Raw genomic sequence first — 26,969 nt, 5'->3', positions numbered from 1 at the left:
CCAAGCCCACTTGCATCTCAGCAGTTTCCTGGTAGGTGACACCTGGCTCTGAGAGGGTGCTGGCCTAGAGGTCAGGGGTCACACAAACTCCAGAAGGAGGAAGGAGTTGTTTTCCGAGGCTATCCTTTGTGGTGGGTGAATAACCTTTGATCTGCCCTGAGGTGCGGGGTGGGGGGTGTGAGCATTTGGCCATGGCCTGCAGGATAGCCTCATCTTTTTTAAGAATCATGGGCCACAGTGCAGGTCTGTTTCATTGTATTCTGGTGGGATCCGATCGTGTAGGCCTCAGCCAGGCCCCAAAGCATCATGGCAATGTGCTGCCTGATTGTCTAGAGTCCGACTTGCTCCCAGCAGGACTCCAGTCAGCCAAGGAAATCACGTACTCTCCTCTGCTCGCCTGGCCCTCTCCTGGCCTGCAGACATGTGGGGGATGCAGGTCCCCTGGGGCTGGGGCCCAGCCCCCCACACTGCCCAGACAGATACTGCCCAGAGTCCTAAGGCACTCTTTTCCTCCTACAGGTGCAGCCCTAGCCCATTCCCCTACAAACCCAACCCCCCAGGGCCCCCACCCACCGGTGGTACCTGCCTGGTATGTGGTTACCATCCGCCTATGTTTAATTCATGGCTGGGGGCTGGGACAAGCTTCCCAAGAAAGGGAAGAACTACCCTGGGGTCTTGCCCAGTTCCTGCCTGCCTGCCCCGGGCCTGGGCCTGGGCCTGGGCCTGGTCCTGGGCCTAGAAGCTGCCGGTGGGCCTGAAGGACACTGTTCCAGCCAGGGCACGGCCATCATTTGCTAATCCACCACCCTGGAATGTCTGTGGGCCAATCAGCAGGGTCTCCCAGGGCTCCCCAAGGGCTCTAATAATCCTGCAATGATTAGCAGGGGCCACAGGGTCAGTGCACACTGCTCGGTTGGTTGTTGTGGGCAGGGCTGCCGGCCAGGCCCTCGGCTGGAGGAGGGAGGGAGCCCTGGGATTGGAGCTGGCTGTCTCTTCATGCCAGTGTCAACGGGAGGCTTTTTGGATACACCGATTATTCACATCAGCCTCCCCCTTTTGTCTGCCAGTCCAGCCTGCCTCCTTGAGATTGTGAGTAGTTCTGTCTAGCCTGGGAAGCAAGCTGGACGGCTGAGCCAGGCCACACCCGGAGCGCCCAACAGGCCCATGCTGTGGCCAGAGCCCTCCGCCAGGCTGGGGGGCCACCGGCCCGGCCTCCTGCCCGTGCTCCTGGCCCTCCTTGGCATGGCCTGGACAGAGGCGCGGCTACTCCCGCTGCAGGAGGATCAGGCTCCAACTCCTGGAGGTAAGGGGCCCCTGGGTGAGGAACGACGCGGAACAGCTATGAGCACCACAGATCGGTGCCAGGGGCCTTCTGGAAGCCAGTGCTCAGGCCTGAGCTCTGGGCAGGCTAGTGTGGTTTAAGGAGCCCCCCCCACCCCCGCCACCTGGTAGCCCAGGGAACCAAGATGGATGGGGGAGGCTGGGACTGGGGAGCAGGAAGAATGAAGGGGAGTGGACCCAGGCTTGGGGGTCAAGGAGGAATACCAGCCCAGAGTCTGTAGCTGGGGGCCCCAGGACTGCCCCCTCCACACACGCAGCCCGTGGCCCCCTCTCTCTCCTGTTAGCCCAGGCCCCAGCTCAAGGGTCCCTGTACACCTGCCTCTCTCCCAGCCCCTCAGCTCTCTGTTTCCCGTAGGCCCCCCATCCCCCCATGCCACATCAGCTCTTGTTCACTAAGGGCAGGGCTGCCCTCTGAGCTTGCCATGGCGACCCCCACCCCATCAGCCAGGGTCACCCGGGGGGAGCCCAGGTCCTGCTATACAGGGGCCTGGCCGTGTCTCCCACCCCAGCCCTGAGCAGTAAGGAGGCGTTCCTGCTCCTCTCCGTACATAACCGTCTGCGCAGCCGGGTGCACCCCCCCGCAGGCAACATGCAGAGAATGGTGAGTACCCCAAGGCAGGCCCGCCCAGGGGGTAGCGGGAGGGGAACCCTGAAGAGGGCTCAGGAGGCCATGCCGGTGACAGGCGCCCTTCCGCCTGGGCAGGGCAGGGGGGCAGCCAGTCACCCTGCCCACTGGGGGGACCATGCCTGGTTGCTAGGGCTCCGCAGCGGCCTGCTTCCCAGAAGGGCAGTCCTTTGGCCTTTCCTCACATCCCATCCCGTTGCCCTGGAGACCAGAAGACATGGAAGAAGGCCCGCAGGAAAGAGAAGCTCCACAAAGGAGTCCCAGCAAGATCAGAGGGGCAGAAGCCTGGGAGGGAGAAGCATCCTGCTAGAGGGAGGGGGCTTGAGTGTGACCAGGACCCAGTGCTTCTTCAGGGTTTATCTGGGTGACTAGGAGGGGCCCCTCCAAGGTCCCTGCTCCTTCTCTGGGGGCTGGGGTAGGACGTGCAGAGTTGGTGGTATCATCCAAGGGCCCAGAAACACTGCCCCAGCACATGCTAACAGGCCCCGGGGGTGAGGGCAGGATAGTGTGGGGGTGGGTAGGGTTCCCCATGGCTGCCTCCCATAAACTCCTCCAGGCTGGCTCAGTGGTGGTGACCTTGAGAGCTCTCGGGTCAGTTTCCCAGGAGGTGGGGGTGGGGCAGGCTGGCGGGAAGGGGTCGCTTCTCCCCCTTTCCCTGCTCTGTAGAAGTTCTGCCCCTCCTCAGGCCCAGGTCCTGGCTCCCATTGCCCATGCCTCATGCTCCCAGCTCAAGTCCCTGGCGTGGACGTGCTCCCGCTCATTGGGTCATCGGTGTCGATGATTTTCATGCGCCTTTGGCCAAAGTCTTAGAAATCAGCATTTCATAAAAGATGAGATGAGAATGGAGCCTCACCACTCAGCCTCTCTCACCTCTGCGGGTCTCTCGGGCTTTTACCCAGTGGAGGCTAAGCCTCTTAGGGTGGTGCAGGGCTGCCAAGGGGCCCCCCAAGCAGTCCCCACTACTCCAGCTCCAGTTCTCATTAGAGGTAAAATCAGAACAGCTGTCCAGCCCACGGTGGGTCAGGCCGTGAGCACAGCACTCTGCCCCCTGTACGCTTTGAACCTCCACAACAATCTTACGCTCCAGGTACCTTACTGTCCCCATTTCACAGATGAGGATGCTGAGTCTCATGGAGATTAGGGGACTGCTAGAGGCCACACAGCTGGGGTGAGGTGGCTGGGCTGGCCCAGGGCATGGTGATGGGGTGACCCAAGTCTTCTTGATTGCTGAGCCCCTGATTTAAGGAGGGGGATGACTGGGTGGCCGTGGGGGTATAAGGGCAGGTCTGCTGGTGTGTGGGTGGGGAGAGAAGATCAGGGCCACTCCAGAGAACGGTGCTGGCTGGGGCCAAAGCCCTGAGGCCAGGAGCCTCTCTGGTCCTGCTTCCCCGTTGGCGCCCCACGCAAGGCCAGGTAGGTGGGGAGGACGAGACAAAGCAGCCTGGCTGCTGAGGCCCTTTCGCATCAACAAAAAGCCAGATGGAAGCAACCAAGCCTTCCTGACGATGGCTAGAGCCAGTTGTACCTAAGGGCAAACACAAAACCAGTTTGAATGGCTTGGGCCCTGCCCCGGGCTCACATTACCAGACAGAAAAATCTACCACAGAAGCCCATCCCATTGCCCAGGCTGGCACAGCTCAGGAACACCCATCCCCCTCTGGGGTGGTGCCTAGGGCAGGGCCGAAGGGTGCCCACACTGGGGTCAGGAGGACGGAAGCTCTCAGTCCCGCCTGAGCCAGGCTCCGGGTCAGGTGCCCAGACCTCGCTGGTGCTTTTACCAACACATCTCCGAGAGCTCCTTGCAGGTCCGGTCTGATCTTCCCTGGCCCCGGGGTGAAGTGGGCGAAACAAGACTCCCCGTCCAGTGCTCTTGGCATGACCCCCGCACCCGGGGGTGGGGGAGGGAGTGGGATCACTAAGGCATGGCCCAAAGGTCCCCGCTGACATCTCTATCTGTGCGGCCCCCAGGACTGGAGTGACAGCCTGGCCCGATGGGCTCAGGCCAGGGCGGCCGTCTGCGGTGCCCCAGCCCGGAACCCCGCGTCAGCACCTCGGGCCCTGAAGCAGGTGGGCTGGAACGTGCAGCTGCTGCCCGCGGGCTCGGCGTCTTTCGTCGGCGTGGTGGGCCTGTGGTTCGCAGAGGGGGGTTGGTACAGCCACGCGGCAGCCGAGTGTGCCCGCAACACCACCTGCGCCCACTACACTCAGGTGAGGCTGTGGGCCAGCCCCCGGGCCCCCAGGGTCGGCTCAGAAGGGCGACGGGCCGTCTTCACATTGGTGGCTACTCTTCCAACGATTTGTAGACTTTTCCTTTTTTCAACTCTAAGTATGAACTATTTCAAACGTAAATCTAGTAATGGACTCCCTTTTACCCACCACCTACATTTAGAAAATGTTTAACTTTATTTGTTCTCATATCTTAAGAAAAAACCAACAACTAGGGGCGCCTGGGTGGCTCAGTCGGTTAAGCGTCTGCTTTCGGCTCAGGTCATGATCCCAGGGTCCTGGGATCGAGCCCCGCGTCGGGCTCCCTGCTCGGTGGGGAGCCTGCTTCTCCCTCTCCTCCCTGCTCATACTCTCTCTCGCTACCTCTGTTGCTCTCCCTTTCTCAAATAAATAAATATAAGTCTTTAAAAAATTTAAAAAAGAATATAAAAAATAATAGAGTAAACTGAATAAAATAGGAGAAAGTAAATAATGGGGGTGCCTGGTTCACTTAGACAGTGGAGCATGCGACTCTTGATCTCATGGTCATGAGTTCGAGCCCCATGTTGGGTGTACAGATTACTAAGAAAAATAAATAAAATTTAAAAAACAGAAAGTAAATAATAAAAATAAGAGCAGAACGTCAGTTAAGCGTCCGATTCTTGGTTTTGGCTCAGGTCATGATCTCGGGGTTGTGAGATAGAGCCCCGGGTTGAGCTCTGGGCTCGGCACAGGGTCTGCTTAGGATTTTTCCTCTCCCTCTGCTCTTCCCCCTGCTTGCTCTCTCTCTCTCTCTCTCTCTCTCTCTCAAATAAATAAATAAATAAAATTTTTTTTAAAAAACTAGGATTAAACAGGGATTTAAAAAAATATTTCCTGGGACACCTGGGTGACTCAGTGGGTTAAGCATCTGCCTTTGGCTCAGGTCATGATCCCAGGGTCCTGGGATCGAGTTCTGCATCGGGCTTCCTGCTCAGCTAGGAGCCTGCTTCTCCCTCTGCCTGCCGCTCCCCCTGCTTGTGTGATCTTGGTCGCTCTCTTGCTCTCTCTCGGACAAATAAATAAATAAAATCTAAAAAAAAAAAATTTCCTGTGTCTGTAGCTAGGTCCTTTAAAAATTATCAGCTTTGTTTATTTGCACTTTCTCTCTTTCATTCTTTACCAGTCTTCCCAGAGATGTATCTATTTTAACAAATCAGCTTTTGTTTTTATCCTTTTTCTTTTTTTAAAATTTCTGCTCTTATCTTTATTATTTACTTACTTTTTTTAAGTTTATGTATTTTAACAGGGTGCCCCCATTATTTACTTTCTTTTACTTTATTCAGTTTACTCTATTATTTTTTTATATTCGATCCCAGGACCTGAGCCTAAGGCAAATGCTTAACTGACTGAGCCACCCAGCTTCCCCTTTACTTCTTTTTTTAAATTATTATTTGGGGGGGGAGGGGGAGGGGCAGAGGGAGAGAGAAATTCTCCAGCAGACTCCCTGCTGAGTGCAGAGCCTGACATGGGGCTTGATCCCAAGACCCTGAGATCATGACCTGAGATGAAATTAAGAGTCAGATGCTTAACCAACTGAGCCACCCAGGCGCCCCAACCTTTCCTTACTTCTGAGTTATTTGCTTGAGATTTTATTGCATTGAATGTATAGAATGCAGCCCATGGGATATTGTTCCTTTGGTTTTTCTTGAATCTTGCTTTGTGGTTAAGTGAGGGGTCAATGTTTGCAAAAGTTGCATGCATTCCTAAAGAGAATGCATGTTCTCCAATGACTGAGTACATATGTCTGTGTCTCCCTGCTTCACAGCTGTCCTTTTGAGCGCTGCAGGAGTTCGCCTAGCCATTCCCCTGTATTGACTATGCTGTTTTCAAGCTGTCCCTGATTTTAAGATTTTCAGTCCAAGTGTTGAATACTGTCAGAGACCTGTACCTGTTAGCTTTTGTTGCATGACACACTACCCCAAAGTTTAGCATCCTATGATTCTGTAGGTTGGCAATTTGGGCTGGGCCCAATGGGGAAGTTCTTCTGGTCTTTGCTGGGCCCGTGAGCGAGTGTGGTCAGCCACTCTGTGGGCTGGGAGTGGGCTGTCTAGTGGGCTCACCTCAGCTGGCTCACCTCTGCCTGTGGGGTCTCCAGGCCTAGGTTCAAAACCAGCTCAATATCATTTTTTTAAAATGACTTTATTTATTTATTTGAGAGAGAGAGCACACACCCACACGTGCGAGTGCACGCACGCACACACACACACACACACACACAAAGCCGTGGGAGGGGCAGAAGGAGAACCAGAGAATCCCAAGCGGACTCTGCCCTGAGCCTGGAGCCTGACACAGGGCTCGATCTCACAACCTTGAGATCATGACCTGAGCCGAAACCGAGAGTCGGACGCTTAACCGACTGAGCCACGCTGGCGCCCCCAGCTCCATATCACTTCTGCTGCATCTGTTGGCCACTGCAAGCCACGGGCCCAGCATGATTCAAGGTTGGAAAAGAGAGTCCTCCTCTTATTGCAAAGAAATGCAAAGGCACGTTTAAGAGTGGGCTGTAGGGAGGAGGGAAGTGTTGTAGCCACGTATGCGATCTGTCGCAAGGCCTTTGAGGTCCAAGACTTTCTTTTGCCACTCTCCCCCCCATCCACAGTTCTCTCCTTTCTTCAGGTATCCGCTGATCCAAACCTCTCCACCCCCCCACCCAGAAAGCCTTCCTGGGCTATCCCTGCCTGTCCTCATAGCTCTGCCCAGGACAGCACTGCTCCTGAGGTCCCGAGGGAGCTCTGTCTGCCTCGTTTGGGGCAGAGGCTGTGTCTCCCCTCCCCAGGCAAGCATCATCAGTGTTGTCGGCCCCCAGACTGGGAGTGGGGGGGCCCGTGATAGGGTTTCTGAGCCACCGTGTCTCCTCAGCTCGTGTGGGCCACGTCGAGCCAGCTGGGCTGTGGGCGGCATCGGTGCTCTGGGGCCCAGGCAGAGATGGAAGCCTTCGTCTGCGCCTACTCTCCCGGGTGAGCCCCCACCACGGCAGCACACTGCCATCCACCGCTGGGCTGTGGGCTGGGGGATACTTTCACCCAGGCTAGAACGCTCAGCCACCCCCTCAAAGGCCTTCACCCCTGGGCCTGCACCCTCACGGGGAGAGGGAAGGAGGAAAGGGAGAGGGTGTGGAAGTGGGCAGCCCCCGAGATTCCAGCGAAGCCGAATGTGGCCCCTCCTTGGCAGTACCATTCTGCTTTGCCCGCTGGAAGAACGGAGTATTCATATTAGTTTGGAGGCCATCTGTCCTTTCCTAGGACGTCTCCCCAGCTCCCCCAGCTCCCTGACTCCCTGGGTGGGCCAGAAGGAGCTGAAGGGGCCGGTGGGGCAGACAGCAAGGCCCACCCCTGCCCTTGCAGCCCTCTGGTGCTTACTCTCACAGAGGCAACTGGGAGGTAAACGGGAAGACCATCGTCCCCTACAAGAAGGGCTCCTGGTGTTCGCTCTGCACGGCCAGTGTCTCCGGCTGCTTCAAAGCCTGGGACCATGCAGGGGGGCTCTGTGGTAAGCGCCCCACCCTGCCTGCCTCCTGCTGGGGCAGGGGGTACAAGACAGCTCGATGTGGGGAGCCTCGTGGAGGGTGGCAGCATTCACTGGGACTGTCCTCGAAGCCCTGGCCCTTGGCACCGGGGGAGGCAGCCGCCTGCCTGCCTGAAGGAGGGCCCCCTCTCAGAGTTCACCCTCGTCTGACCAGAGGTCCCCAGAAACCCATGTCGCATGAGCTGCCGGAACCGTGGCCATCTCAACATCAGCACCTGCCACTGCCATTGTCCCCCCGGCTACACAGGCAGATACTGCCAAGGTGAGGAGCACCCGGAGCCCCAGGTCACAACTTCCCCGGGGGCCCCGTGAGTGAAGCCCGGGCCAGGGCCCAGGCAGGCAGCCGCAGGGCTGAGGAGGGACACACATGCTAGCGCGGTGTGTCCAGGGGCCGTGTGGCACCTGCTGAGAGTGTGTGGAGAGAGTCCTGAGGGAGTGGGTGGCTACTGACCAGGTACTTGCTGATCTGAGCACTGCATATAGTCATTCAACCACCAGCCTGAGCACCTGCTGGACCCTGAGCCGTGTAGGGGATTCAAAGTGGAATCAGGTTTGGCCCTTAGGCCCTGGGATGGCAGGAGGAGCACATTATCAGGATCTAGAAGTAGACTCTGGTCCCGCTCTCCCCCTCCCAGCTCTGTGACCACAGGCAGGTCATCCCCCCAAGCCCCAATTTTCTTCTATGGTGGAGATCAAATCGGACACCAAGCATAGCAGCAGTTGGAAGCCCTGCTGGGGTTCCATCCTTGAGGGTCTTTCTTGTCACGGTTGGCCATTCCCCACACTCCGAGGCCTGCGAGGGGCAGCACGGGGTCCGGGGGCTGCGGGCTGAGCTCCGTCCTCTCCCCCCACCCCCACCCCGGGCAGTGCGGTGCAGCGTGCAGTGCGTGCATGGCCGGTTCCGGGAGGAGGAGTGTTCCTGCGTCTGTGATGTCGGCTATGCGGGAGCCCAGTGTGCCAGTGAGTCCTGCCCCGAGGTCCCCCGATGATGAGCCAGGCCACCCCCTGGGAGCCCCTCACCAGGGTGCTGCATCCGGCTCAGACCGGCGCACGGGAGCCCACGGGCCACATCTCTTCCTGACTCCCTGTTCAGTCCCATCATGTTTGGTAACTTGAAACCAGCCACGGTGGGGGTATTCACACCACAGAAATTGGCAAATGCCACAAATATTTTTTGGTTTTGTTGTTACGAGAGAGCAAGCTGGATGTTACACATTCCCCAGCATGCCACCAACTCCCACCCACCATCCAGCTTGGAGAGGGTGGCCAGAAGAAGGGGCTTCTTGAGCTTAGCTCCCTGGCAGGGTGGAAGGCGTGATGGGTCTGAGGTCCCCCCCACGCATAGTCAGGCTCCCCTGTCCCCAGCCAAGGTGCACTTTCCCTTCCACACTTGTGACCTGAGGATCGACGGAGACTGCTTCCTGGTGTCTTCGGAGGCAGACACCTACTATGGAGCCAAGATGAAATGCCAGGTGACGGTGGACCCCTGCCTTCCCAGGGACCCCCAGGGTCTCAAGCGAGGGTCTTCATGGAGGGACCTCGGACTAAGAGATGGTTCCTTCGATTTCTCCTGCCCTGACTCTGGTCATTACTCTAAAGCAGGGGTCACAAACTCAGAGGCCCATGGAAGCCAGGAGGTCACTGAATGAGCTGAGGGACTCAGGGGTGGAGGCCCCGCCCAACCCCCCCTCTAAGGAGCCGTCCTGATTCAGCTCTAGCTGCTGGCCGCCAGGCAGGTAGCCGAGTTCAGGGAGGCCAGAACTTGGGATTTTTCAAGAGAATCAGAAATTCAGATTTTCACTGGGATCTCTCGATGTATTAATGTTGGCAACCGATTCCAATGTATTCAGGACACTGAACACATGAAACAAAAACCTCCCCAGGGCAGGGCCCCCAGGCCCAGAGAGAGAAGATGCAGGGAGGGGATGCTACGAAGCAGGAGGCTGTGGGGTGGGGGAGAGGACATGCCTGGCTGTGGTGGGATGGGCGGGACGGGCTGGCCTGAGCTCTGGGGCCCTGCCAGTGTGACCTGGAGTGGGGGTTACAGGGAAAGGGCGGGGTGCTAGCGCAGATCGAGAGCCAGAAAGTGCAGGACATCCTCGCCTTCTACCTGGGCCGCCTGGAGACCACCAACGAGGTGCCTGACAGCGACTTTGAGACCAGGAACTTCTGGATCGGTGAGTGCTTGGCTGGTTGGGGGTGCAGGAATCTGGGCAGTGAAAACCCACCAGCAGACAGTAAGGGTGCGGTGGGGGCTGGGGGCCCAGAAGGGGACTGGCAACCTCCTTCCCTGGGGAGAGCACGGAACGGAGGGAGAGGGAGAGTCACCAGGAGCTGGAAGAGCTAGGAGGGGGGTTAAGGGCTGGCAGCCGAAAGGGCATTAGGCAGCAGGCTCCAAGCTCAGGGCGCTCCTCTCAGGGAACCTGGGCTCTGAGTGGGGCCCTGGGTGGTGGACCAACCTTATTTCCCATGGCCCAGGGCTCACCTACAAGACCACCAAGGACTCCTTCCGCTGGACCACGGGGGAGCACCAGTCCTTCACCAGTTTTGCTTTTGGGCAGCCTGACAACCAGGGGTGAGTCTGGGGTGCCCTCCCTCCCCTGGGCTCCCTCTCTCACCTGGGCCCTTGGCTGAGCCTTCAGATGCCACTGAAGAACCTCCACCCAGCCTGCTGCCTGGCTGAGTCCCCTGAGGGCCTGGGCCTCCCCCGGTGCCCAGGAAGTCCGGGCACGGCTGGGGGCGGCACGGTGCTGAGCTGAGGCACACCCCGGCCTCCACAGGCTCACACAGAGGAGAGGGAACTCCAGAAGGCTTCATCCACTGTCCCCTCAGCGGCTCCTCCATCCCTCTTCCTGAGAAAAGCGGCTGAGGCCTGGGGAGCAGGCATGGGAGCTGGGGGGTGGGCCTGGCTCCTGGAGGCCCCATCTGTGGGACGGGGCTCTTAGACACAGGGGGGCCTGCTGGCGTGGAAGATGGAAGCCTACTTTCATTGCCCCACGCTGAGCACCCAGCATCTCGGCCTGGCAGGTTTGGCAACTGTGTGGAGTTACAGGCGTCTGCCGCCTTCAACTGGAACGACCAGCGCTGCAAAACCCGAAACCGTTACATCTGCCAGTTTGGTGAGGGCCCCCTCACAGCTCCCCTCTTCTGGTCCCTGCTGGCTCGCTCCAGCGGCTGGGATGTCCAGGTCACAGACCCGCAAAGTGTCTGAGCATGCAGGGCCGCCGGGGAAGTCCTGCTCGGCGCTCTGAGCTGCCTTCGGGCCCCTGAGGCCTGGGGAAAAGAGAGAAAGAAGCCCAGCCTCACGAAGCACGTCCACGCGGCGGACTGGAAAAACAGCCTGGCCAGGGATTTCTCCATGGTCCCTTTCCCCCTGTCACCAAAGCTGCTACTTAGGGACCTGTTGGGTTCACCAGTGCTCCCTGATTCCCTAGAGCCTGGTGAACTGTGGCAGGGAACAGAGGGGAAACGTGGCCCTGCTGGAAAGGTCTGGAGCTCCACGTGGGAGCATAGCCATTTCAGGACCAACTGCAGAAAGGTCCCCATCCTAGGACTGCCCAGGCTGCCACTGACCCTCGTTCTGTCCGGCTTCCTTTCCAGCTGAGGAGCACATTTCCCGGTGGGACCCGGGACCCTGAGACTTGGCCGTGACCCCCTGCCAGCACCCGGATGCGCAGCCGCGCTCGCCCAGCTGCCCACCTGTCTGGAACAAGGGCCAGGCCAGGACTGCAAGCCAACATCCACAGACGTCTCAGAGAGACCTGGCAGGAAGGGAGGCAGGGGGTACAAGTCAGGCCCAGAGGGAGTCTGCCATAGGGGGAGGGGAGCCGGGGCCCCTCAGCCTGCTGTTGATTGGGAAGGTGGGTGTCAGGCGCCCAAACAGGAGGCAGGGCCAGCAGCCAGAAGAGACCACTCTCCTCCATGGTCGCCAGACCCTCTGGGGCAGATGGAGGTTCCTCACTGCCTAGGGTGCACCCCACAAAGGATTAAACTAAGTTATGAATCAGCCGGACTTGCGACTGCTTGTTTTGAAGGGGAATCAGCTGACCAGAATGATCCTGGGAAGACCAGAGGATGCCTGAGAGGCTTCACAGCTGGCTGCCCGCTACCCACCCCTTCCCTGCCCACCCACGTGACCCAGACCACCTTCTGGAAGCTTTCCAGTCTTAGCCCCTGAGTGATGCACAGATTTAGAAGCTTTGTTTGCCTCCCTAACTTCCTGCTCCAGCTCCTCTCACCACTGGCTCTGTGGGCTTTGTGCGTCTACAGACAGCCTCTCCCTGTAGACACTATGCGGGCTCCTGCATGTTCCTCCTGCTTTCCTAGTGATTGTCTGAACGGGAGGGGTGTCGTGGCCCTGGCTCCCTCCGCTCCCTACAGTGGTGAGAGAGGCCGTGTGGGCAGGTGAGCGCTGGGAGGTGCCCTCATCAGGGTCTGGGAAGCACCCTGGCCCATTTGCACACTGTGAAGTGTGGAGAGGCTTTGCTGGTTGGAGGTGCGAGTGTGGCCCGGGACCATGGAACGGGGACAAGTGTAGCAGCCGCAATTTTTATCGTGGTTGCAACCAGGAGAAACATAGAAACAGCTCTGACCAACCATGGCAGAAAAGGAATTTATCAGCAGAAAAGGAATTTATCAAAAACAATGACTTTAAAATGAGCAAAGGCAGTTCTCCAAAGGAGCTATACGAATGGCCAACAAGCACAAAATCACTAGTCATTAAGAAATCCACATCGAAACCACACTGAGACACCACTTCACACACACTAGGACAGCTGTTATCAGAGAAACAGAGAATAACAATGTTGACGAGGACTTGGACCAGTTAGAACCCTTATGGGCTGCTGGTGGGAGCTTGAAATGGTGCAGCCACTCTGGAAAACAGTCTGCTGAGTCCTCAAAGAGTTCAGTGCAGCTACCATGTTACCCAGCAATTCCGCTCCTAGGTTTATACCCGAGAGAACTGAGAACAAATACTCAAGTCCTTACACACAAAGTTCACAGCAGAATCATTCCCAACAGCAAAAAGGTGGAAACCAGCCAAATGCCCACCAGTGGATGAATGGACGTGCCACAGAATATTATTCAGCCATTAAAAGGAACGAAGAACGGATACAGGCTCCCAAGGTGGATGAACCTTGAAAACGTTATTTTAAGTGAAAGAAGCTAGTCACAAGGGGTCACATATGGTACGATTCCATTCAGATGAAATACTCAGAATAGGTAAACTCACAGAAACAAAACACATGCTGGTGTTTGCCAGGGGACGGCAGGAGAACGGGGAGTAACTGCTCAATGGGTCTGGGTTTTATTTTGGAACAAAAATGTTTTGGAACTTAGCGGTGGTGGTCTCACAACATGGTGAATGTACTCAATGCCACCAAATGGGTTACCTCCATGTTATGCGAATTTCACCTCAATTAAAAAAGCGGGGGGGCTGGTCACAGGATCCTGGGGAGAGTCAGAGAGCCAGGCCCCAAATTCTGCTGCAAAGTCAGGCCAGGTAGACACTCGCGCCACGGCTGCCGGGTACTGGAGTCCCCTCCGGGACAACCCCACCTTGGCCTTGAGAACTACTGCTGGCAATCCCATGCCCCTCTGAGCCCGGACACCAGCTTCGCATCCCACTGCACGCAGCCTCCCCTGTCAGTTGTCCTGGCACGGAGGCCTTTCCCTCACCCACGTGTTTCTCAATGCCATCTCGGGCTTTGTGAGTGAGGTGGCAGTGACCGTGTCCTACCTGAGAAGTCCACCCCAGCCTTCTCGTCTGGAGGCGAGGTGGCCGAATGCGGTGATTCTCCAAGTCCGTTTGCAGCCGGGCAGCACCGGCATCACCTGGGAACTTGGTAGAAAAGCAAATTCTCGGCCGCCCCCAACGGATTGAATGGGGAGGGTGAGGCCAGGGCTTGGGTTTTGGTTTTTTCAAACAAGATCTCCAGCTACTTGAGACGCAGGATCTTCAGATGCAAGAACCACCGGCAGAGGTGGGAGAGTTTGAGCCTAAAGTCAGAACACCTGAATTTCAGGACAGGTTCTGCCACTTACCGTGTTCCTTTGGGCAAGTTACTTAACAAGGAGACCAGTCACCCCAGTCTGCCTGGAACTGTCTGGGTCTTAGCACTCCATGTTCTACATGCTGGGAAACCCCTCAGTCCCAGGTCACCCTAAGACATCTTTCTGTCTCACGTTCTCCTGTAAAATGAGGATAATTGGGGCCCCTGGGTGGTTCACTGGGTTAAAGCACCTGCCCTTGACTCAGGTCAAGACCTCAGGGTCCTGGGATCGAGCCCCACATTGAGCCCCACGTCGGGGCTCCCTGCTCAGCGGGGAGCCTGCTTCTCCCTGTCCCTCTGTCCCTCTCCCCGCTTCTGCTCTCGCTCTCTCTCAAATAAATACATAAATTTCTTTAAAAATTTTTTTAAAAATGAGAATCATGAACTGAGTTGGTACACTAAAGTGTCTGGACCAGAGCCCAAAACCAGTAAACATGGATGAACATCAGCTCAGTTGAGCTCATGCCCTAATTTTTTCGATTCCTTCATCCACAGAACACCATCTAAACCTTACCTGCTAAGTAAATTTGTGAAATAAATATTAAGTGCTTAAAACTGTGCCTGGTGGGTAGTAAATGCTCAATAAGTCTTAGGCTCATTTTTCTTCTTCTTCACTATTAGCTTAGGTTATGCGGCCATAATTAAGTCCAAGTTTCAAGCAACCATCTGAGCAAACAATCAGAACCATCCCAGCTACTCAGACTGGCCCCACGGAATCCAAAGTATGAATACATTCAACCCCATTTCACATTCTTCCTACCCCCATCCTCCAACCTCAGAATCCGTCCCCTGATCACTTTGCCAGGTTTTTGCCAATATAAATTAGCAAAATCCCTCGGTTCTTTTGGTGATTCAATATCCTCCTTCTGGATTTGAAGTCATCAGCCCCCGGGGCCTGCAGCTCTTTTCCTGGGAGGCAGTTTCTGTCTCCAAGCTAGGGGATACCTGTAACACAGGAAGGGGGCTCAGATGTGAAGTGGCTCAAAGAATGACTCGTGTCCACTGCAAGAAGCCACCTGGTACATCCAGGACCCCAGCCTGCAGTGCTGCCCTCGTCAGCCCAAGCCCTCACCAGGTTCTCGCCCCCTTTTGGAGTGGGTCATGGAGCCATCCGGCGCCAAGACATCGCAGCCCGGAGGTGCTCCCTGTTATTTCGGTCCAGAGAAAACAAGGGGTGGTAGGAGAGAGCTCACAAAGGGACTCCTTCACCGCAAGTCATTAGGGGGTGTATTGTTTAAGGAAATGCTAGCTGGTGGCCGCCCCGTAGCCCCGTAGCCCACTAACCGTGAGGGAGGGCAAGAAGCTCCACCTAGATATGCACCCAGGGAAGGGGTATGGGTTTGGCAAGTAGCCAGCAAGTTCCTGCCTCCAGGGTGTTCAGAACGATCAAGAGATCAAGAGGTAGCTGCTGCTGGCAAGGGAGGCTGGGGGCGGGGGAGCACCTAGGTCTTCCACCTTCCCAAAGAGCCCCGTTCTGATGGCCTCTGCCCTCCACTCTCCATTCTTTCCCAGTTAGAGACCAGGCAAGGGTATGAGGCCACCTGATGGTGTCAGTTCCTAGCCATTGATCAAGCTGTTAAGATTGGTTTTCTCACTCTCTCATCCTTGTAGCTGCAAGATATAAAAATTCCCTGGTTTTCTAACCATGCCTTGAGCAGAGAATTTGGGCTCTGAGCTTGTCTTTTTTTTTTCCTTAAGATTTTTTTTTTATTATTTGACAGAGAGAGAGAGAGCACAAGTAGGCAGCGCGGCAGGCAGAGGGAGAGGGAGAAGCAGGATCCCCTCGGAGCAGGGAGCCCGATGCGGGGCTCGATTCCTGGACCCTGGGATCATGACCTGAGCTGAAGGCAGACGCTTAACGACTGAGCCACCCAGGCGCCCCTGAGCTTGTCTTTCTTTCCTTCAAGCTGTGTGGTGCCATTAGCAAAACCCTCTGACCAACAGCCCCTGACTTTGGGGTAATCTGTATACTCTTCTATGTCAGGAGCCACCAGATCCCCAAAGCCCTGCCTTTGAGGGACACTTTGTTCTGGGGGACCGCAGGATTAAGTGTCTCACCATGGCATGCCATGGGCTGCCGGTATCCTGTCCCTTAATGCTAGCAGGATTTTCACCGTCCTCTGGCCACTACCCAGCCTTAGATCGCCCCCGTTTCCCCCTGGGCTTCTCGCTCCTTCCACGCAGGAGTCCTATTTTGTATCAATCAAGGTTCTTGTTTTAAGCAACAGAAACTGATCCTGGCGACTCTACACAGAAAAGGAATTTGCCAAAGAGACTGGTGAGTTCCCAGGAGCTCTGGGAAAGGCCAGAGGATCAGGCCTGGAAGGCACCTCACTGCCCCTGCCGCAGACGCCACAGTCAGCGTCACCAACGTGGGACGGGGCTGGAGGTAGCTGCTGCCGTTGTCACCATCACCTGCTGGGACGAGCTGCGTCACACTGACCGCTCAAATTCAAAGTGAGGCCCATGGGTCTGATGGCAGGAGCCACGTAGTGTGCCCAGGCCCTAGGGGCAAGGAAGGCGAGGAAAGGGAGGCAGAAAGGGGCATTTTCAGCTCTTTTCCTGGGAGGCAGTTTCTGTCTCCAAGCTAGGGGATACCTGTAACACAGGAAGGGGGCTCAGATGTGAAGTGGCTCAAAGAATGACTCGTGTCCACTGCAAGAAGCCACCTGGTACATCCAGGACCCCAGCCTGCAGTGCTGCCCTCGTCAGCCCAAGCCCTCACCAGGTTCTCGCCCCCTTTTGGAGTGCGTCATGGAGCCATCCGGCGCCAAGACATCGCAGCCCGGAGGTGCTCCCTGAACCAGACTCTGCTTCCAGCTGATCCCCTGGGCACCTTCAAGTAAGTCCTCTGACTTTTTGTAACACGGTAGTGGTTGCAGGGGCCGGAGATCCCACTGCTCCTCTCAGCTTGCTCTCCACCTGACGCTGGATACAGTCCGATGGGGGTACCAACAGCATCTGCCCTGCAAAGCTGCCATGACGGTTGAGATGATGGGTGTGAAGTCTGCAGCACAACGTCCAGGAGATTGTTGGAATTCAGTCATTGCTGGCTGCTGCTTGCAATATATTTTAGTACTGGAGATGATACAATGACCCTTTCCTTTCTTCCTGGGAGCTCTGTGAAAATCAGTGAACTACTTTGCATCTGTTCGATTAATTCAGGATGGACACATCTGGGAGTCAGCTCGGGGGAGCTCTGAAGATCAGCTGTCCAATATATCCACCCCTTCTGCTTCTCTCCTCTGTCCTTATTCTAGTCCTTCCATCCACTTGGTCTGTTTCTGTCTTCTGCTTTCTTCCCACCTGACTGCTGATGTCCCCTGTCCTTGTGTCATCTGCTGTCATTCATTAGGACTGTCTGTGTTTCATGAATCAGGCACTCACAGCCTGGGGGAACGCAAGAGGGCATGTCCCTTTGTGAGAGATGAATATGGAGCACAGACCTCCACCTGTTTCCAGCGCTTGGTCCCTGTAATAGTTAATTTTATGTTTCAATTTGGGCCACAAGGTGGCCAGAGATTTGGCCAAATATTATTTTGGGTGAGTCTGTGAAAGTGTTTTCGGATGAAACATTTGAAGGGGCTAAGTAAAGCAGATTGCCGTCCCCAATGTGGGTGGGCCTCATCCAATCAGTTGAAGGCTTGACTAGAATAGAAAGGTTTACCTTTCCAAGAGCAAGAGGGAACTCTTCCTGCCTGACTGCCATTGGAGTGGGACATCCGTTTTTGTTTTGTTTTGTTTTTCCTGCCTTCAGACTTGAACTGAAACTTTGGCTCTTCCTAGGTCTCAGACCTGCTGGTCTTTGGACTGGAACTATGCCATTGGCTCTCATGGGTCTCTGGTTTGCTGACTGCAGCTCTTGAGATTTCTCAGCCTCCATAATCGTGTGAGCCAATTCCTTATAATAAATCTCTTTCGGTATATGCCTCCTACTGGTTCTGTTTCTCTGGAGAATCTTGATTAATACAGCCCCTGAGTGGGGGTGGGGCCCAGCCATGCACCCAGGTTTGTCTGCTCTGGGCTGAAAGTGGCAGGTGCCAGGAAGATGCCCATTGCACATCAGACAAGGTTTTCCATTGATGGTGAACTTCCCAGATACTCCACTAGCCCCCTTGCGATAATTAGCCCATGACTGGCCATCTGGGGGCCATAAATGGTTTCTCCCACTTGACCCTTCCATCTTGGGCACAGTAGGCATTTCTATGTGCCCATGCCCTGTGTGGTATACATGGGTGTGATTTTCTGTCCCCTTTGGATATTGCAAATGTGAAGGTGACCACAGGTATAAAGATATGCCAAAGGAAAAGACGCAGAAAGCCAGGCAAGAAGGAAGTGCGGGCATTTACCTTGGCGCACTGTCATTTGTGTGATGTGTCCTTGAGGGGATGAATCAGGACCACCAATGAAAGAGAAAGTCCAAGGTGACAAACTGCCAACTTCCTCCCAATTAAACACTCAATCTGGATCGTCAATGCCTCGGGGACACTGTCGCCAGTCTCCTATTCCTCCCAGAAAGCAAGCAAGCAGGTGCTGAGTGAGTGCGCTCGGCGCTTGTATGGCATGAAGTCTTGAGGATGGGAAAAGGAGAAGGCTCACATTCGTTACCGTCTTGGCAGCCACGGAAGACCACGGATGACGATCACAGATTGAGGAAGAAAGGGGGTGGGGTCAGGGAGGGGCCCTGAAGTCACAAGCGAAACTCTGGGGTCTGATCCAAACCCCAAACAAAAAATGGAATGATTTAATGGGCTTCCATTCACGTATCCCGCAGACATCAACGGGTGCCTGCTGAGTGCCAGGCCCTGAGCACCGAGGGGGGGCCCGGGGTGAACAGAAGCCCCTCCCTCTGCCATGAGCGCAGTGCTGCTCTCTCCAGTGCTGAACACTAGAGGAGAGGAGCCCAGAAACGAGAAGATCTGCCGTGACAGGTGCACGGAGGCCGCCTCACTGGACGTCTCAGCCCTCCCCTGCATGGGTTCAGCGGACTCTTGCCTCCGCCACTGAGAGAGGGCAGGGGGGTGTCCATCCCCAGCCCCGGCCAGCTGCGGGCTTTGCTTCTCACTCAGAGCCGCCCTGGCCAGCTCCGCCGCGGCCGGCCCCCGGGGCTTGGCCCACAGGCAGCTGGGGCGCGTGGGCCAGCAGCAGGCGGGCAAGTGGGCAGGCAGACGGGCAGCAAGAGGACATTCGAGCATCGACTCTGGCCAGGGCTAGGGGTCTCCTCAGAGGACACGGAGATCACGAATATTTTCCATCCTGCCTTTTGACGGTACCACCCCCAATTCCAGGCCACGGGCGATGGGGCTGATTCCCATTGTGGGTTCGGGGTGTGAAGGAGGCCAGGCGGGGCTGCCCACTGACCGGGGCCATGCTCTGCCGCGCTGCCTCTTACAGAGCAGTATCCATGGCCTCGAAGCGGCGGAGCAGGGAAGGGCCAGCCTGGAAGCCAGTGGGGCCCGTGGGCACCTGGGCCCTTCCTCTGCACCCCTCCCTCTGTCCTCTCAGGCTCTGCCCTGCTCTCCTGTTCTCTCTTCAGACTTCGACATGGCCGGAGAGCCCAGGCCAGGCCCAGCCCAGCCCGGCCAGAAGAGACATCAGGGCACAGCCATCTCCTGGTGAGTCTGTCCAGGGCTGCCCGCAGCCTGCCGGGGAGGGAGGCTGGTGGCTGGCTTGTCCGATGCTCTGGGTTCCCCTGAGATGGAACAAGATCCCCAGGAGGCCAGCTCAGACTACTCACTGTGGCATCTGGAAGTCTCTTCTCCCTTGGCCTCAAGTTTTGTCTGTAAACTGAGGGAGATGACCCAGTTCATTCCCAGGGCCCTGGTCACCCTGCACCCAGCACCACCCTGCTGACAGAGACCGGTGCCCTACCTCCCACCTGGGGCCAGGTCCTCCCCAGGAAGCCCCACCTGCGTGGTGCCTGAGGGCTTCTTCCAGCTAGAGATGTTTGGGAAGTAGCAAATGGGAACTTGCCTGGATGAAATCTTGCCCCTAACTTGGGAAGCTTAAAGAAAATGTTAGGAACTCTTGAAACGTTTTCAGAAAAGAGCTCACCAAATTCTGCCAGCCAACATGCCATCTTCACAGGCGTAAGGACAGCGCGTCCCCTGAGCCGGGCATCTGTGGTGGCCTCACTCAGCTCCTGGCTCCCCTGCTGGCACTCGGGTGGTCTCCACCTTGTGGTGGAGGCGGCGGTAGGGCAAGTGTTTGCTGTGAGGAACCACACTGTGTAAATGCCCTGTGCTGAAGGTTCTGGTTGCTTTTGGGTTTGCCTTGTCTTCCCGGAAGGGAGATGGCAGGGCTGAGCTGGGGGCTGCTCCGAGAAGTCTCTGCACCTTCAGCTTGACCTTGACACAGATGAGGCCCAATCTCTCCCTGCCAGCACCCGCCTGAGGGTGTGTGTCACCCTGTGAGTGTGCCAGGGTGGGTGGCTTTGCCACTGCTTTTGTTCTGGGCTGATGAGCAGCTGTCTGCTCCTGCGTAACGCTCGGTTCTTTAACCTGGTGTTTCTTCAGTGATGCAGAGCTGCCTATGCGGTCTGTTGGTTTGCCGCGTGTCTCATGGGAAACTCTAGGGGTTTTGTAATGATCTGGCCCAGGGGACTCCAGGAGGGAGGATGAAGCCCTTTGTGGGGGGGCGGGGGGCGCCGGAGCCGCCTGGGTCTGGGGCAGCAGTGGGTGGGCAGCGGTGGCCATGTCTCGAGCCCTCAGGATGGTGCCCAGAGGAAGGGCAGGGTGGCGATGGGGTTCTGGTGGCCGCTGAAATGCTGAATGACGTCTCCGTAAGAACGAGTCCAGTCCAGGCCTCAAAATGGAAGTTTTCAACCTGAAGGGAAAGGTTTGTGGTGAAAGACTTGCCCCAAGTCTCCTCCCCCTGCCCCTGGCCCTCAGGACACTTGAGGTGGCTTGAGCTCTGCCCACAACACCATTCTAAAGCTGCATCCTGTTTCTCTTTTCGTGGGGAGCCCCGACTTACCGACAGTAACAATTAGCCCAGACCAGGGACCAGATGCAGCTGTGCAGCCATGGGCGCAGGCGGCTGCCCCCTGGGGGGAAAGAGGCAAGGCCACAGGATCAGCGCACAGGCTTCAGCCCTGGCTGATGACAGAGGGGTGGGGTGAGGGGCCCCCCTTCCTCAGGCCCAGAGGGACTCTGCCTGCAGCAAGCACCACTGTAGGGTGCATGGGGCCTGAGACCCAACTCCCAAACCCATCCCACCCCATCTCAACTCGGGCCGCTCTCAAGTCTGTGCTAAACGGTCAGTGAAGTAACATTCCTGTACCATTCACTCCTGGCTGCTTCAAAAAGTCATTTTAGGAAAAAATGCAAGGGAAGGTGGGGGAAAAAAAAAGAGCTAAGTGTCTGCATTAACCGGGAATCGAACCTGGGCCTCCTACGGGGCAGGCGAGAACTCTCCCACTGAACCACCCATGCTACGCCATTAGAAATGTTTGCCACAGAGACCTAGGTGGTCTAGCAGCCGCCGGCTCCGCGTCTGCTCTCCGTCGAGGTTTCGGGCCCATCGGTGGGGGACAGGTGGGGGAACGCGCCGGACAATCTAAGGTGACCCAGACCAGTGAGAATTTTCTCTGACCAGTCGCACCCAGCTGGGACGCGTCACCTTCAGGCCCGTCCTAGTCCCCAAGCCCCCGCCCGCTAGTTCCCGGCCCCCAGGAGGCTGCCGGTTTCAGCACCGCGCCGGGGACCCCCCCCCCCGCCCTTACCGCGACCCCCCGGGGGCTGGGTACGCAACGTCCCCGCGCTCCGCCGTCACGCTTTCCTTTCTCCAAGGACGCGCCTCCCACCCGCAGAATCAGCATCCCTGCAGCTTCCAGGCCGCCCCTCCAGACCTCCTGAAGCCGGAAAGCGGGGGCGGGGGCGGCCGGAACTCGCACCCGCGGGCCTGGGCGCGGGGGAACCAGGACGAAGGGGAAGGGGTCCCCCGAACGTCCTCCATTCAGACCCAGTGCCCCTATAGACCTCGCCCCTCGTGGGCTGGGCCTGGGATGGGGGCGTGGGCGCACAGCACCCGAAAGTTGTTTTAGAAACTGTGCTGCCCCCCGCACGCATCCCCTCCCGTCCCCCTCATCACCCCTCCAGCCCCAGGCGTAGGGGGCGCCTGAAGTTTCTGCAGCTGTGTCCCTACAGAGCCTCGCTGCCCAGGCCGGGACCCACCAGTTCCCTCCCTGGAGATGCAGGGCAGAGGAGAGAAGGGGCAGAGGCCGGGCCGTGAGAGTCTGGGACCTCCCAAACTCCTTCTGTCTCCGCAGGCCTGGAGCAAAGAGGAAGGTGGCCTGGCCACAGCCCTCACCCTGCCTGGCGGGCCCTGCCAGTGCTGGGCGGCATCCTGGCGATCCCCACGCAAGGATTAAAGGCTCTCACACCCCCACCGTGGCTTTAGGCCCCGACTTAACTCTTCCCTTTCATGCCTTGCCAGACTAAGATCCAGAACGTCAGCTGTTCCTGGGTCAGGCAGAGGAAACTTTGGAGGGCCCCTATCTGGCTGGCCAGAAGGCTGTAGGCAATTGTCCCCCTCCTGTCACCTGGAGCCACCTGGAAAGTGCCCCTTCTCAGAGGCCAGACATGGGGAAGCTGTGGTCTCCCAAAGTGGCCTTGGTTAAGTCCTTCAGGGCTCTTCTAATGGAGAATCCTGGGGTACTAAGGAAAAGTTGCATGCCTGAGTTTCTTCACGTTAAACTGCGGTCTAGGCAAGGACTCTGGCCATGGAGAGAGACCCCTTCTCCATTTGTCTCTGTTGCAGCAGGAGTAACTATGACCTGGACTACAAGCTGTACAGGGAAGATGTCCCCTACAGGTAGGTGGATCTTACTCCTCCGTCCTCTGGGTAAACAAGTGGAGCTGCTTGGCCTGACTCCCTCTCTGTCCTGTCCCAGTAGGGTGTATGAATACCTAAGGATCCCTCCACTCATCAATCGCGTGCCTGTTAAGATCCAGAGGACCCAGGTGGGCTTGGGGGTCAAGAGCAGCTTCAGTGCCCACAAGGGTGCCAGGAAGAGCCACCTGCCCCGAGAGCAAATAAAGCGTGAGTGAGGGGGCACAGCCCTTACCTACAGGGCTAGGGAAGAGCTGGGCAAACCTTAGCAGTGAGGGCAGGCCAGGGAGCCCTCTGCCCCCCGGGCCTGGTGGGACACCAGCTCTGGCCCCTCTCCAAACAGTCCAGACTGAGGAGCTGCACTCCATCAGGGGCGAGCTAAGCCAGATCAAAGCCCAGGTGGACCGTCTATTGGAGAATCTGGAGCGCATGGACCAGCAGAGGGACCAGCTTCCAGGTCGAACACCTCCAATTGTGGGCCCACATTCCCAGTGAGCTCCAGCTTTCCCCACAGCTGAGGGTGCCAGGGCACCTGGGGGCTTTCCGTCTGCAGGCCTCCTTCCTGCCCTCCCTTCCCCCTCTCCCTCCAGTTGTTCCACTGGCTTGGAGACCCTGTGGCTTCTAGGTTGTTCTGTGAGCCCCCCCCCCCCTCAGCAGCTATCCGGAGGCAGAACAGTGTCCCAGCCCCTCCCCATCTTGTCCTCTGAAGCCCTGGGTACCCTTGATCAGTGCTGGGCACCAAGTGGCCGCTCTGAGATCAGCTGGGGCCTCAAAACCTGGCCATTAACTGGTGACTCCCCCTGCACAGGGTCAGAGGACAGTGAAGAAACCAGGGGCCCAGGGAGTAAGGGCTCCTCATGCAGAATCACTGAACTCCAGCAGGAGCCCAGGGGCCAGAGGGCCCATCCCGAAGCAGACAGCTCTGAGGACAGCACGACCCAGAGGAGGCAGTGAGTGGCGTGGCGCCTCCCCTCATCCTCACCCTCCTTGCGTTTGGCTCCTTGCGGCCTCCCTGTGAGCAAGGGAGAGCCTCAGGTCCGTGCAGGAGCCCACAGTGGTGGTTGAGGGGAGACATGTGACATGTACCCCATACAATCCCCAGAAGATGGGCCCTGCACTACTTTTTATCCTCTCGCCACTGGCTGGATGAGCTCAGGGGACTAGGGGCTTGTTCTAGCTTAAAATATCATCTCCTGGAAGCTGGGAGGTGGATTTCGAGCAGTGCAGAATGGCCCCAGACCCCTTGCCTGGGGCCCCAGAACCGGTTAAAACCCATTTCTGCCTTTTTCCTGCCCTGCCCCATCTTGTCAGGTACCATGCTCCCTGGGGAGGAGCCCTACCTGCCCTACCATATCCTCCTCCCTTATTGGTGCTCCCTGCGGCAGGCCAAGCCCCACGTTTGTTTGGGCCATCTCTGCGAGGTCCGGGATGCTGAGGGGCTGCCAGTAATGAGTCTTCCTTCCTCCACTTGTCCGGCTCTGCCCCCTGGACTGCTGGGCTCTGGAGGGCCCTTACTGCTGCCCGGGCCTGAGTCACATCTGGGAAAAGACCACGCTACATGAAGGGAATACTTTGGTGGTTCTGGATTCCCAGGCCTCAGGAAGAATCGAGAGTAGCACCAAGCTGGCAAAGCTGCTGAGAAAGGGATGTGGGGTTGAGGGAAGAGGTTAGCAGGCAGGCCTCTGTTTCCTAGCCATCCCATGCCTCTCAGCTCTCCTGGCCAGAGTCCTGCTTCCGTTTTTCCTACAGGGGAAGAATCCGGCATTGGATCCGGAGGGCAGCCGGTAGAAGGGTGGAAGCCCTCCAGGCTCCTTCCCAGGTGGCTCCCTTCCTTGCCTCGTGTGGGTTTCTGAAGGCCTCCCGGAGGTGACTGTGCAACCACAGGCACCCATTCTGGAATGAGTGCAGTGAAAGCAGAGGCAAGGCTCAGCGAGACCAGCCAGGAAGCCTCCCCGTAACGGTGGCTTTTGCTTTGGAGGTCGTATTTCCAGATAGGGGCTGGGAGGGAGGCCGGCAGCTGCCTAGCACAAGCTCACCATCCTCATGAAGCCAAGGCCGTCTTGCAAGAGGCAGCGCCCAGGCCCCCCTTGGGTGCACGGCAGCCCCTGGGGACTGCAGGTACCGCTCTGGCTGCTCTTCCCCGCCCCCCCACCCCCACCCCAGGCCCTGCCAGTTCCGAGTGTGGAGCGTCCTGCAGTGGCCAGCCCAGCTTTCTCCAGCCACAGTGGTGCCCAGGAAACACTCATGTGCCTACAGTGCCCCTTCCAGTCTGAAACTGAGCTTTAAGCTCCTCAGTGTGTGCCCTACATAACCCCTTTGGTTCCAGACTCCCCATCCACCCTAAAAAGCTATCCTTCAGAATAAGGCTATCAATTTTATGTCCGTTTCTATCTTGTCTCTGGTGTGATACTATGTATTTCAGATCTGCTCTGGAAATTATGCCAAAGGGAGAAAAATAAAATTTGTGTTTCTTTTCCTCGGTCAGGGGTTCTTGGTGAAGTCTCCAAGCCTCATTCTGGTCCTAGGGCTGCCTCAGACCAGGCCTTCCTGGAGAAGCTGAGTCACACACATTCAGAAGTTCCTAACTAAGCCAGGGCACACAGAGGGGACCAGGCTGCCTGCCTTCTTCCAATTCACACCTGAGCACAAACTCACAGGGCTCAGGAGCCACACAGGAAAGGTTCCACTCTTGTGGCCACTCAGGCCAGCTCTGCTGTATGGTATAATGGCCAGGCTGCATCTCGTTTCCCAACATCCAGAAGCTCTTGCTCCTGGAAGTTCACCCTTCCAGAAGCCAAGACTGGAAAGGGGAGCCAAATAATAAAGCCAGCCTGGCGGGGCGCTTGGGTGGCTCAGTCAGTCAGGCATCCATCCAACTTGATTTTTGGCTCAGGTCCTGATCTCAGGGTCATGAGATCAAGCCCCGCATCAGGCTCTGCACTCAGCATGGAGTCTGTGTGGGATTCTCTCTCTCTTCCTCCCCACCCCTGTCCCCCACACATACACTCTCTCTAAACAAATAAATCTTTAAAAAAAAAAAAAAAAAAAAAGCCAGCCTGGACCCCCACTTACCAGCAGTGGAGGAGGCCTCTAGCTTCCACCCAGAGCCAAACCCCTTCCAGCTACCCAACCCTGAGCTGTGCACCAAACCAGAGGCTAGAGTGCTCCTCGGCCCATACAGCCCTCCATACTCTTGTCACACCTCACCAGTGGCCAACTCTGGTACTCAAGGGGCAGCTTCTCCTCCTTCAAGGCACATTCCCCCACACCCTGCACCTCCTTCCGTTTCAGCCGGTTTCTTCTGCTTATGTCGGTCTAAGGAACAGGACACATTCAAGGCAATGCTGTCCCAAGCCCTCAACCCCAGGGGTCCACTACTTGGTGCAAAAGTCTTGCTCCTTTAAATTCACTGCCGAGAAGAACGACAATAGAAAACTTTTCCAGATACAAAGGAGTTTGTTTTAGCTCAGATATAAATGAGTAGGCACAGCCCCTTGTCCATTCTCTCAAGAGCAGACCAATTACATAGAAGGGAGTCACTAGCTGGCCTGCATAGGGTCCATCCCTTACAAGACAAAAGCTCCAAGTCCCGTTTTCCAGGCGAGTCCAGCTGAAAAGTCCTTTCCAACCTGGGAGTCAGGCCTCATTCGCAAGTTTCTTTGGGTCGTAGCTGGGAAGCACCAGCTCAAGTAGAAGTTTCTTTAACGGAAGTCTCTCAAAAACTGTTCCAACACAGCTGTCCAGTGCATTAGCTCTGTGCACGCCTCCTCGGATCCTGTCCAGCCCTCCAAATTCTCAGCTCCGTGCAGTCTGGAAGCTGACGGCACGGGTCTTTTAGGGGACGGCGGCAGCTCGGCCGTCCGCGTCCGTCGTTGCCCAGGCTTCTGGTTCAGGACGGCGCGGCGGCGCCCCTCCGGCGGGCAGCCCGCACCAAGCACTGCTGCAGGACGGGGTAGAGGCGCTGGCAGCCCTCCAGGCCCAGGCGCACCGCCTCGGCCCAGCTCTCGGTCGGGCCGCCCTCCCCGCTGCCCAGCAGCCCGGCCACCTGGTTGAGCACAGGCATGAGCGCCACGGTGAGGCCGGCGGCGGCGTGCTCCTCCTCGAGTCGCGTGGGGTCCAGCAGCCAGGTGGGCGCCGGCTCCGGGGTGCGGCTCAGGCCGCAGCCCACCACCAGGTCGTACATCTCGACGCCCGCGTCGGCCAGGGCGAGCGCGGCGGCCGTGAGCGCGGCGGCCAGCGCCGAGCCGCCGTCCTCGAGCAGCAGCGCCGACACCTCGAGCTGCGCGCGCGGGTAGCGGCCCAGGCGCACCGCCGGCTCGAGCGCCTCCTGCAGGGCCAGCGCCAGC

The 26,969-nt window shown here is 57.3% G+C and overlaps 2 protein-coding genes across 2 annotated transcripts in view; one reads left to right on the top strand and one right to left on the bottom strand.

Moving 5' to 3' along the window:
* LOC110593974 (C-type lectin domain family 18 member A-like) overlaps positions 1-11,376 on the top strand; it is an 18,825-nt gene extending 7,449 nt beyond the window's left edge. The window contains 14 exon segments of the mRNA XM_044922063.1: positions 520-589; positions 740-778; positions 1,057-1,303; positions 1,851-1,942; positions 3,935-4,174; positions 7,073-7,170; positions 7,581-7,702; positions 7,893-8,000; positions 8,606-8,698; positions 9,104-9,210; positions 9,786-9,915; positions 10,217-10,313; positions 10,766-10,857; positions 11,339-11,376. Coding sequence (XP_044777998.1) covers positions 520-589; positions 740-778; positions 1,057-1,303; positions 1,851-1,942; positions 3,935-4,174; positions 7,073-7,170; positions 7,581-7,702; positions 7,893-8,000; positions 8,606-8,698; positions 9,104-9,210; positions 9,786-9,915; positions 10,217-10,313; positions 10,766-10,857; positions 11,339-11,376 — 1,573 coding nt within the window.
* Positions 11,377-26,067: 14,691 nt separating this feature from the next.
* The window catches only part of EXOSC6 (exosome component 6), a 1,651-nt gene continuing 749 nt past the window's right edge, over positions 26,068-26,969 (bottom strand). The window contains exon 2 of the mRNA XM_044922300.1: positions 26,068-26,969. This exon is cut by the window's right edge and continues 30 nt beyond it. Within this exon, the coding sequence (XP_044778235.1) occupies positions 26,513-26,969 (457 nt within the window). The 3' untranslated portion in view covers positions 26,068-26,512.

This window comes from Neomonachus schauinslandi, chromosome 16 (assembly GCF_002201575.2).
Source record: "Neomonachus schauinslandi chromosome 16, ASM220157v2, whole genome shotgun sequence".
NCBI lineage: Eukaryota > Metazoa > Chordata > Mammalia > Carnivora > Phocidae > Neomonachus > Neomonachus schauinslandi.
Note: the sequence above shows the minus strand (reverse complement) of the source record. Positions and strands in the feature narration are given on the sequence as shown.